The sequence below is a fragment of the Lynx rufus genome, unplaced genomic scaffold (assembly GCF_022079265.1).
Source record: "Lynx rufus isolate CCGP_SWC_20201006 ecotype Redwood Valley unplaced genomic scaffold, mLynRuf1.p SCAF_51, whole genome shotgun sequence".
In the NCBI taxonomy this organism is placed as follows: domain Eukaryota; kingdom Metazoa; phylum Chordata; class Mammalia; order Carnivora; family Felidae; genus Lynx; species Lynx rufus.
This window is the reverse complement of record NW_025814869.1, coordinates 825,604-837,792: the sequence shown is the minus strand read 5'-3', so window position 1 is coordinate 837,792 and position 12,189 is coordinate 825,604. Positions and strand designations below refer to the sequence as shown.

General features: G+C 43.5%; 1 protein-coding gene and 1 non-coding gene across 6 annotated transcripts in view; one reads left to right on the top strand and one right to left on the bottom strand.

Moving 5' to 3' along the window:
• The window catches only part of LOC124527573 (gamma-taxilin-like), a 66,166-nt gene that overhangs the window by 16,827 nt on the left and 37,150 nt on the right, over positions 1-12,189 (top strand). For all 5 annotated transcript variants that reach the window (XM_047100669.1, XM_047100667.1, XM_047100668.1 and 2 more), the window contains one exon: positions 720-811. In XM_047100669.1, coding sequence (XP_046956625.1) covers positions 740-811 — 72 coding nt within the window. In that variant the 5' untranslated portion in view covers positions 720-739. The remainder of the gene's footprint in view (positions 1-719; positions 812-12,189) is intronic.
• Positions 66-150, bottom strand: TRNAR-UCG (transfer RNA arginine (anticodon UCG)). The gene has a single exon. It is a non-coding gene; the product is annotated as a tRNA-Arg (tRNA).

Sequence of the window (12,189 nt, the reverse complement as noted above, 5' to 3'; positions counted from 1 at the left end):
AGGGGCAGAGAGAGAGGGAGACACAGAATCCCAAGCAGGCTCCAGGCTCTGAGCTGTCAGCACAGAGCCCGACGCGGGGCTCGAACCCACGGACCGCGAGATCATGACCTGAGCCGAAGTCAGACGCTCAACCGACTGAGCCACCCAGGCGCCCCATCCCTGGCACAGTTATTAAAGTATCCCAAGGAAAGAGCTATTTTTTTTCACTTCTTTTTCTTGGCCCTAATCTTGATTAGCACCCAGAGTATCCTTGGTAAATCACCAGGAAACAGTCATAAGTCACATTGGTCACTGGAAAAGGTGTGTGTCCCTGTGGATTATGTGCGCTTTAGGTAGTCTTAAACTCCCTTGAATACTTGTACTTGGCTAGCAGAAAGCGTTTGAAGACATTCCTACCCTTTGTAAAATGTCTTAATTTGGAACCAGTGGCTAAGTTAGAGTATTTTTACACTTTCATTCAGTGGCGTTCTTACAGTGTCAGTGCCAAATAGCTGACCACGAGTAGTGTTAGTTATTAAGTGAAGCGATGTGGGGCAGGGAGGAGGCTGACCCCTTCTAATTAAGAATGTGAAAATAGTTTCACTGATTTACTGGTGAGCCTATATCTAATGTCCCCTTAAATCATAATCTGGATAGCTGAACATAAGTTTTATGTAGAATTGACTAATTTTATCCTTCTGGTACTTTTTTTTTTTCTCCTTTCCTTTATGGACCATCAGGAAAAGAAGTGTTACTATTGATGCAAGCCTTAAACACTCTTTCAACTCCAGAGGAGAAGCTGGCAGCTCTCTGTAAGACATATGCTGATCTTGTGAGTATTAAGGGTGCAAAGCCCGTATGAAATATAACGAAAGGTGCATGTGCCAGATAAGCTTTTGAGATATGATTTTGATATGGTTTTAAATGTAAAGTTGTTTTTCATTACAAAACTGAGGGTAAGCATCTAATTTCTTGAGACTTAGGTTGATTGTATGGCCTCATTTTATGGTATGCTTATATACAGCATTTTACTAGTTTCTGGGATGTGGAATAGCTTTCCTAAAACTCAGTCAGCTCTGGCATTCCTAGGTCAGCATTTCCATCATACGTTTAGATGCCTGACAGTTGTGAGGATATGATTTTCTATATGTAGATCAAGAAATTGTAGACATGAAACACGGTTAGATTCAAAAGTGTTTAACCATTTGACTGAAGTTGTGAGTTTTGTGAAGTAGTGTAGTAAAACAGTACTATTTCTCAGGAAAATATTTCCTTAGCATCCACTATAAGCCAGGCACTGGATTTTTATTTTTATTTATTTTTTTAATTTTCTATTTTTTTTTGCGTCTTCCAAAGAAACTGACTTGTATGAAGAGTTTGTTCTGGTCTGTGGCCCATGTTATTTCAAGTAGCATTCACCTTGGGTATATGGAAACATTCTCAACAAGGAAACCCTGCCATCATTTTAAAAGTGAAGAATGCAGGGGGCGGTGCACCTGGGTGGCTCAGTCGGTTGGGCGTCTGACTTCGGCTCAGGTCATGATCTCACGGTTCGTGGGTTCGAGCCCCGCGTCGGGCTCTGTGCTGACAGCTCAGAGCCTGGAGTCTGGTTCGGGTTCTATGTCTCCCCCTCTCTCCGTCCCTCCCATGCTCATGCTCTGTCTCTGTCTCTGTCTGTCTCTCAATAATACATACATGTTAAAAAAAAAAAAAGTGAAGAATGGGATAGGACATTTTGAAGAATCGTGGCAGGAATGTTTTAGAATTGTTGGTTCCGAGGTAAATGCGGAAATTCTCGTGGGTTGTGAAGTGTCTGTGTGAATTACCAGTGATGAATTTTGTCCATTCACATCTGTTTGAAAGCATCTGCTCCGTAGCATACACATTACTCTTTTCTGAATAACTGAGTCTAAGTATAGAGCTGGAACAGTTGTACTTACGACCGCTCCAGGTGGCACAAGTATACCCCACTTAGCGACCTGGCACCTTCTGAAAATTGTGGAGAATTTTCAGGAATGGCCTGGAGCGTCTCTGAATGGCCTACAAACGGTCCAGATGCAAAGATGGCAGCAATCAGAGTTGTTGGGGATTGCCACGTCCGGAAAGGCAAGAGCTACACATCTGCTCTGGGAAACAGCCGGATGGAAGCTTCTGCTTCTGGTCCTACAGAACTCCATATATTTGCGTATTTTAAAATGTGTTAACCTGGGGCTGTACTCCAACTAGTACAGATCTCAGTGCTCACTGAGATCCGCCTACATTGGGACCCCAACAGGCCTTGGCACACTGAACATGTGTGTCTATGAAGGGCAAAATAGGCCACTGACAATCCTGAAGGTTTGAGAGACAACCAAGACCTAGGGCATTGCTGAACTCCACGGTTCCTCTTACCCAAGGCATCCCCTCAAAACTGGGAGGGGTGACTGCTTCAACTGTTGCATAGAAACAGACACAGAGAGTCCAGAAAAATGAAGAAAGAGTGGAATGTGTTCCAACAGAAACACCGAGATACAACCTCGGGAAAACCAACCAACCAACCAACCAACCAACCAACCAACCAACCAACCAACAAACAAAGCCTTAATGAAACAGAATAGGTAATTTCTCTGTTAAGTGTCCCAAGTGGTGGTCGTGAAGGTGCTCACCAAACCTGAGAGAAGCATGGATGAGAACAGTGAGCACTTTAACAAAGAGATCGAAAATACAAAAGAAAAGAAAAAAGAAAAAAAGCCAAAGAGAAGTGGTCGAGCAGTGGAATACAATTAACTGAACTGAAAAATACACCAGAGAGTTTCAACAGCAGACCAAGTGAGGTAGAAGAAAGGGTCGGTAAACTTTGTAGCAAAAGCAGTGGAGCTCACCATCAGAGAGCAAAAAGAAAATGGGAAAAAAGTGAAGATAGCTAAAGGGACTTACAGGACAACATCAAGTGGAGAACCAAGAGAGAAAGAGGAAGAAAATTTACTTAAAAAAATAGCTGAAAACCTCCCTAACCTGGGGAAGGAAACAGACCTTGAGATCCAGGAAGCACAGACCTTGAGATTCAGGAAGCACAGTTCCAAATATTATGAACCCAAAGACATCCACACTGAGACACACTGTACTTAAAACGTTAAAAGTTGAAGACAAAGATTATTATAAAGCAGCAAGGGAACAAAACCAAAACCAAAACCAAACCAACCCAATTTACATACAAGGGAACCCTGTTAGCCTATCAGCAGGTATTTCAGCAGAAACTCTGCAGGCCAGAGTCAGTGGCATGATATACTCAAAGTTCTGAAAGGAAACAAACAAAACACTTGTGACTAACTAAGAATACCCACCAGGCTAACGCTATTATTCAGAATTGAAGGACAGGTAAAGAATACCCTGGAGACGTGAAATCTAAAACTGTAAAAGGAAGTCCTTCAAACTGGAAAGAAAGGACACCAATCAGCAATACAACGTGGAAGTATAAATCATACTGCTCACGGTGAAAGGCTATAAAGGCAGGGGCTTGATCACTTTAAACCTCGCTGGAAAGTTAAAAGGGAAAAGTGGTAAAACTAACCATAACTACAATAATCACGGAGAGAATACACACGATAGAAGGTTTTTTTTTTGAATGTGCCATAACATCCCGAAACATGAGCAAAGAATTAAAATGTAGAGCCTTAGAATGCGTCCTAACTTAAGTTGTTACAACACAAAATAGACACACACACACGCACGCATGCACGCACGCACGCACGATGTTACGCGGGAGCCTCTTGGTAATCACAAGACAAAAACCTGTGGTAGATAACCAAAAGATGTTGAGAAAGGAATGTAAGCATACCACTTAAGAAACTCCTCAAACCCCAGAGAGCTGGAGAAGAAGAAAAGAAACAGAGTAACTACAAAACAGCCGGCAGCGAGTACAGACCTATCCATAACTACTCCAAGTGTAAAAGGACTAAATTGTTTAATCAAAAAAACATAGTGATTGAATGGACTTGGAAAACAACAGTCATCTATATGCTGCCTGTGAGAGAATGACTTAAGGATGAAAAGGAAGGATGCACACAGACCACAAGTGAAGGTACGGGAAAACACATCCCATGCTTATGAAAACCAAAACAGAGCTGGGGTACCTACGGTCACATCAGACAAAATAACCTTACAAATAACAACTGTGTAAGAACAAAGAAGGGCATATCATAATGAAAAATCCGTCAGTCCAGCAAAGGACATAACATGTTTATATATCTATGAACCCAACATAGGAGCACCCACATACAGAACACAAACATTAACAGACCTGAAGGGAGAAATAGATAAGTATACAATGACAGTAGGGGGCTTTCATACCCTATTTACATCGATGGACCAATCATCCAGACAGAAAATCAGTAAGGGAATATTGACCTTAAACAACACAATAGAACAGGCAGACTTAAAAGCTATATACAGAACATTCCATCCCAAAGCAACAGAACACACCTTCTTTCAAGTGCTCAAGGAACTTTCTCCAGAGTAGATCCCAGTAGGCCACAGCCTTGCCAATATTTGTTGTTTTCTGTTTGTTTAATAAGAGCCCTCGTAATGGTGTGAGATGGTGTCTTACTCTGTGGTTTTGTTTGCTTTCCGTAATGATTAGTGATAGTGTGCATCTCTTATGTGCTTATTGGCGATGTGTTGGTCAGCTCTGGAGACATGTCTATTCAGGTCTTTTGCCCATCTTTAAATTGGGTTGTTATTTTGTTCTTGTGCTTTAGGAACTGCCTATAAGTTGTGGATGTTAATATCTTATGATACGTAATTTCACCATACTTTCTTCCGTTCTGTCACTTGCCTTTTCACTCCCTTAATGGTATTCTCTGATGCACAACATATTCAATTTTCATGAAGTCAAGCTAATTTTTTTTTCCCTTCTGTGCTTTTGGTGTCAGTCCAAGAATCCCTGGCAAATACAATGGCATGAAGCATTTCCCCAAGTTTTCTTCTAAGACATTTACAGGTTTAGGTCTGACATGTAAATCGGGATCCATTTTTTTTCCCCCCAAGAGATATTTGGGATACGTTTTAAGATTTTTCCAAATACTTGCCTTGGTTTTCTGTTTCTTTTCTTCTCTTTGCTTGGCTTGGCTTGGCTTGGCTTGGCTTTTCTTCTCTTCTCTTTTCTCTTCTTTTTTTTCCTGTTCTTCTTTCATTTTTTTCTTTTCTCTCTCCCATCCTTCCTTCCTTCCTTCCTTCCTTCCTTCCTTCCTTCCTTCCTTCCTTCCTTCCTTCCTTCCTTCCTTCCTTCCTCCCTCCCTCCCTCCCTCCCTCCCTCCCTCCCTCCCTCCCTCCCTCCCTCCCTCCCTGCCTCCCTCCCTCCCTGCCTCCCTCCCTGCCTCCCTGCCTCCCTCCCTGCCTCCCTGCCTCCCTCCCTGCCTCCCTGCCTGCCTCCCTGCCTCCCTCCCTGCCTCCCTCCCTGCCTCCCTGCCTCCCTGCCTGCCTCCCTGCCTCCCTCCCTGCCTCCCTGCCTGCCTCCCTGCCTCCCTCCCTGCCTCCCTGCCTCCCTGCCTCCCTGCCTCCCTCCCTGCCTCCCTGCCTCCCTGCCTCCTTTCCTTCTTTCTTTCTCAAAATTTGTGTGTGGTTGCAACATGGGATTCAGATGTACAACATAGCGAATTTGACACATTTATACATCAGGTTATGCTCACCACAAGCGTGCCAGGATACCTCCATCTATCCCATTACATCGCTATTACAACATCACTAGCTCCGTCTGTCCCATTACATCGCTGTTACATCATTGACTGTGCTCCGAATACTGTGCCTTTGATTCTTGAGACTGACTCGTTCCATAACTGGAGGCCTGTATCTCCCTCTCCCTTCCACCCGTTTTGTCCATTCTGCCGCTTCCTCCCCTCTGGCAACCATCAGTTTCTTCTCTGTGTATGGGTCTGATTCTGCTTTTTCTTTGCTTATTTCATTGTTTTATTTTTGATTCCCCTTAGGAGTGAAATCATTTCTATTTGCCTTTCTCAGTCTGACTTCTTGTCAATGAGCAGTACACCCTCCAGGTCCTACCGTGTTGTTGCAGATGGCATGATCTCTTCCTTTTCTGTAATTTTCCATTGTGCAGGTGCATGTTTTTCTTATCCATTTGTCTTAGGTTGCTCTCATAAATAATGTGGCCATAAACATCGGGACATGTATCTTTTCGACTTAAGGTTTCATTTTCTTTCTTCCTTTTCTGTAATTTCCCATTGTGCAGGTGCATGTTTTTCTTATCCATTTGTGTTAGGTTGCTCTCATAAACAGTGTGGCCATAAACATCGGGACATGTATCTTTTCGAATTAAGGTTTCATTTTCTTTCTTTGGCGGTAAATACCTCCAAAAGGTCGTCGGATGACCAACTCACATGGTAATCCTGTTTTTAATGTGTTTGAGGAAGCTCCATACTCTTTCCAAAGAGTATGACTGTACCAGTTTGGATTCCCACCAGCACTGCAAGAGTGTTCTTTTCCTCCATGTTCTGACCAACACGTGTCGTTTCTTATGTTTTGGATTTCAGCCTTTTGGACACGTATCAGCCCCTAATCTCATTGTGTTGATTTTCACTTCCTTGAAGATGAGTGAGTTTGAACGTCTTCTCATGTGTCTGTTGGCCATCTGCATGTGTTTTTGGGGAAAAAAGAAAATCTGAACAAGCACTCTGCCCATTTTTGAATGCATAATTGCGGGGGGAGGGTTGGTGTTGAGTTGTATCAGTTCTTAGCCCTTCTGATACCCTGTGCCTTTTGAATGGAGCATTTAGTCCGTTTGTATTCAAAATGATTGTCGAAAGATATGATTTTAGTGCCATCGTGTTAACCTGTAGAGTTGCTGTTTCAGGTGACCTGGTCCTTTGCCGTGTTTGTTGCTCAGGACTTTTATCTTCTTTTTTTAATCTCCCACTCAGGGGGTCCCCTTAAAAATTTTCTGCCTGGTAGTGTAGGGGGTCACGAACTGCTTTAGTTTTTGTCTGTCTGGGAAAGTCTTTAACCCTCCTTCTGTTCTGAGTGACAGCCTTGCTGGTGCTCGATAAACAATTCTCGGTTGCACATTTTTCCCATTCAGCACAGTGAGTATTTCCTGTTACTCTCCTCAGAGCTGCCAAGTTTCTGACGGCAGGTCTGCTGCTAACTTCAAGCCTTGTAGGGTAAGGACCTTTTTCATCCCTAGCTGTTTTCAGAATTTGTTGTCTCTCTTTTTTTGTTAACTTTTATTTAAAGTCAAGTTACATAGAGGGTCACAATGGGTCCATCACTTCTCTGTAACACCCAGGTGTACTCATCCCAACAAGTGTCCTCCTTAACGTCCATCACGCTAAGTTTAGTCCATCCCCCCGTGCTCCTCCCTCGGGTAATCCTTAGTTGCTTCTGTGTATTTAAGAGTCTCTTATGTGTCCCCGTTGTGTTTTTACCTTCTTTTTCCTTGCCTTCCACTACGTCCATCCGTTTTGTTTCTTGGATTCCACATATGAGTGAAGTTGTGTGGTATTTGTCTGTCTCTGACTGACTTATTTCGCTTGGCGTAGTACACTCCACTTCCATCCAGGATTTCATTCTTTTTGATTGCCAAGTAATATTCCATTGCATGAATACACTACCTCTTCTTTATCCATTCATCAGTCGAAAGACAGCTGGGCTCTTCCCCTAGATAGGCAGTTGTTGAGAGTGCTGCTGCTATAAACATTTGGGTGCATCTGCACCTTCGAAACAGCATTTTTCAGGGGAATGCTGGCCTCATGGAATGAATTTGGAAGTTTTCCTTCCGTTCCTACTTTTTGGAACAGCTTTGAAAGAAGAGGTATTAACTCTTCTTTAACTGTTTGGTAGAATTCCTGTGGGAAGCCATCCGGCCCTGGAATGTTTTTGTTGTGAGAGTTTTGACTACGATTCAGTTTCCTTACTGGTTATGGGTCTGTTCAAATTGTCTATATCTTTGGTTTCAGTTTTGGTAGTTTCCATGTTTCTAGGAGTCTGTCCATTTTTTCCAGATTGCCCAATTTGTTGGCATATCACTGCTCATAATATTCTCTTATCATTGTTTCTGAAGTACTGATGGTCATCTCTCTTATTTTATTCCTGATTTTATTTTTTGAGTCCTTTCCTTTTTATTTTTTATTTTTGTCTAGGGTTTATTAGTTTTGTTAAATTCTTTGAGAGAACCAGCTCCTAGTTTCGTTGATCTGTTCTACTGGTCCGTTGATCAGTCGATATCATTGATTTCTGCTCTAATCTGTATTATTTGCCTTCTTCCTCTGGTTTTGGGCTTTATTCAGCGTTCTTTTTTCCAGCGCCCTCGGGGCCAAGTTTTGATTGTGTATTTGGGGACTTTCTTGCTTCTCGAGATATGCCTGATTTGCAAACCTCTCAGGTCTGCCTTTGCTGCCTCCCAAAGGCTTTGGACTGCCGTGTTTTCATTTTCATTGGCTTCCCTGTATTTCTTTATCGTTTCGTAAATTTCTTGGTTAGCCCATTTATTCTTTAGTAGGATATTCTTTAACCTCCATCTTTCTGAGGGCTGTCCAACTTTTTTCTTGTGGTTGATTACAAGTTTCATAGCCTTGTGGTCTGAAAGTATGGATGGTATGAGCTCGATCTTTTTGGCACATGTTGAGGGCTGACTTGAGACCCAGTATGTGATCTGTTCTGGAGAATGTTCCAGGTGCACTCAAGAAGAATGTGTATTCTTCTGCTTTAGGATGAAATGTTCTGAATGTATCTGCTAAGTCCATCTGGTCCAGCCTGTCATTCAAAGCCATTGTATCCTTGCTGATTTTGTGTTTAGATGATCTGTCCGTTGTTGTAGTGGGGTATTTAAGTCCCCTACAGTTATGGTATTAGTATCAATGATTTTCTTTGTTCTTAATTGGCTTATATGTTTGAGTGGTCCCACTTGGAGACGTAGTAACTATTTACGATTGCTGGATCTTCTTGATGGGTAGACCCCTTAATTATTTGGTCTGATTAGTTTGTCTGATACAGGTGTGGCCACTCCAGCATTCTGTTGATGTCCAGTAGCATGATAGGTGGTTCTCTATCCCCTCATTGTCAATCTGCAAGTGTCTGTAGTCTGAAATGAGTGTTGTGTAGGCAGCATTTGGATGGACCTTGTTTTGAAATCCGTTCTGATGCCCTAGGTCTTTTGATTGGAGCATTGGGTCCATTTACCTTTAGAGTGGTTACCTTAACCTTTTGATTGCAGCATTGGGTCCGTTACCTTTAGACATGAATTTAGTGCCATTGTGGAGGTGGTCTTTTTGGTGAATTCTCTTGCCCTTTCTAGGTTTTGGTTGCTTTTGATCTGTTTTGTGGTTGGTTGGTTGGTTGGTTGGTTGGTTGGTTGGTTTGTTTTCTTTTACATTCTGTTCTGTTTTGTTTCTTTCTGCACTCACAGAGTCCTCCTAGAGACTCCTTGCAGGGCCCGTTTAGTGGCCACAAATTCCTTTAGTTTTGGCTTGTCCGGAATACTCTATCCCTCCTTCCATTCTGAATGACACCAGTTCTGGATAATAAAGCATTCTTGGTTGCGTGATTTTTCTGATTCAGCACGGTGAATGTGTCCTGCCTGTCCTTTGTAGCTGGCCAAGTTCCTGTGGACAGATATGCTGTAATCCTGGCCTGCTTCCTCGTGTAGGTGAAGAACTCTTTTTGCCATTGCTGTTTCCATTATTCTTCCCTTGTCTGTGTGTTTTGTGAATTTGACTATGATATGCCTTGGAGTTGGTTATTTTGCATTGAATCTAATGGGAGTTCTCTGTGCTCCTTGACTTTGATGTCTGTGCCCTTCCCCGGATTGGGAAAGTTGTCTGCTATAATTTGCTCACATAAACCTTCTGCCCCTTGTTTTCTCTATTCCTCCTCTTGAACTTCTAGGATATGAATGTCATTCCTCTTTAACAAGTTGTTGAGTCACCTAAGTCTTGTATCGTGATCTTTTGCATTTGTTTCCTCCCTCTTTTGCTGCTCCATTATTTTCCATAATCTTACGGTCTATATCACTGAATTGCTGCTCTGCTTTCTCCATCCTTGCCGTCATGACAGCCATTCCTGATGGCATCTCGGTATAGGATTTTTTATTTTGGCCTGATTAGCTTTTAGTTCTTTTATCTCTGCAGAAAGTGTTCCTCTGGTGTCTTCTGTGCTGTTTGCAACCCCAGCTAGTAGTCTTATAATTGTGGCTTTGAATTCTAGTTCAGACATCTTACATGTATCTGTGTTGATTACATCTTAGGTGTCATTTCTTCTCGTTTCATTTTGGGTGAATTCCTCCATCTTGTCATGTTGGAGGGGGAAATAAATTAATAACTTAAAGAGTTAAAAGTAAAATATTAAAAACAAAACAAAAATATCATTTAAAGGAAGCTAGATCCTAGGTATGCATCTGTCTGCATGTTAAGAGATGCTTGATAGAAAAGGGACTAAAGAGAAAGGAAAAAGAGCTTTAAAAATGAACACATTAAAAAGAATTTAAATAGTAAAGTAGAATAAAACCGTTAAAGAAAACAAAATAAATTTTTTAAACTTTAAAAAATTAAAAAAAAAAAAACAACTGTTCCTTCTGTGTGCAAGAAAAAAGAACCAACATAACAAAAGAGAACAGAACACATCAGAAAAACAGAAGCAAAGAGAATGAACAGACGAAGCAGTGTACGGAATGAAATCCGAGTGGGGTTGCCTCCACTTTTCCCTAGAACTGAAATTTTGCAGTAGGCTATAGTCCACAGACTTGACAGGTGGAGGGATTTGTTGTGGTCTTCTGGGAGATGTGTCTGGAGGACACAGGTTGGTCAGGCTCGGGGCGGGGGTGGACTTTGTTTTCCGCTTGGTGGCGCTGCTTAGCTCACTAGCGTTGATCAGTGTGTGTGTGAGGGGGCGCACGCTAGAGAAGAAAATGACTTCACTCAGCTCTCCAGTCTCTGGAATGGGAATTTTGTACCCTCACGTGAGCAAGCACCCCTCCTTTGTCTCAGGCCTCTGTCCACTCCCTGCCTCCACACTGTCTGTGTGCAGGCTGTCCGCTGGCCAGGCAGCACTTCCCTCCAGAGTTGTATCTCCGATGGGACTGTGTCTCAGAACCCCAGGCTTCAGAGGTTTCCCCGGATTGGACACACGCCAGTTATCTGGGAGCAATGGACAGGTGACGACCTGTCCCAGAAAACAGTTGTGCGCGAGCACACCCTCCAAGGTTCAGATCACAGCACGCAGCTGGGGCCAGGTTTCTCCGCACTCTGGCGTCTTTGTCTCAATACCAGCAAACGAGGCAGCTCTCCTGGGCCTGTGGGGTCTTTTCCCGTGGGGAGGCCATATGGCCTCTACCAGATTCTCTCCACGCAGGGAAATTGCTTCTCCCCATGTGGCACGTGGACCCCGCAGGCCACGCTGCCTGCTCCTGGGAGATTCTCCCTACTTTGTCACCAGAGCACCACCAGGTACTGAGGTCTGACACTTCAGACTCGTGCTCCACTGTTAACAGAATCCTGTGCTATTGAAATGCTCTCCTTTCCCCCCATCAGTGGTGGTAGGGAACAGATTTCTTGTCCAGTCCTCTTTGAGTGTTTTCACCCTTTCTCTCTCTCTCTCTCTCTCCAGCTACTTTCAGGGAGAGTTCTTCTCTTGCACGCTCCCGACGGCCCCCCCTCCCCCCCTTTCTCTTTCCCTCTCTGCTCTCTCTCTGTAAAAATGGCTCCCTGCCCTCCATGGCTTTTCTCTACCCCGGTTTACTTCTTTGCGCCACAGACCTGCCAAGTTCTGAGGCTCAAGGTATGCAGATTGTTTCATTAATCCTCAGACCAATTTTCCCAGGTGTTTACAATGGTTTGATGCTGATCTACCTGCATTTCAGGGATGAGACAAACTCAGGGTCTCCATGCTGCCCTGCCATCTTAACTCCTGTCTGCCAGAATGCTCTCTTTATCCTTATATTTTGCAAGTTTCCCTATGATATGTCATGGTGTTGACCTGCTTTTGTTGATCCTGAGGGGAGTTCTCTGTGCCTTTTGGACCTGAATGCCTGTTTCCTTCCCCAGTAAATAAGTAGTTGCCAGGCACGGATGGACAGGGTGGGGTGTCAGCGGGTCCTGCCTCCACTGGCAGTGGCAGTACCGCTCTCTGAAGTCCCACTGTGTTGGTGCTGGAGGGGAAATGGCGCCACTGCAACCTCTCATCCCTCCACTGGGGACTCTCACATCCCCCGCTGTTCAGGCAGCCCTC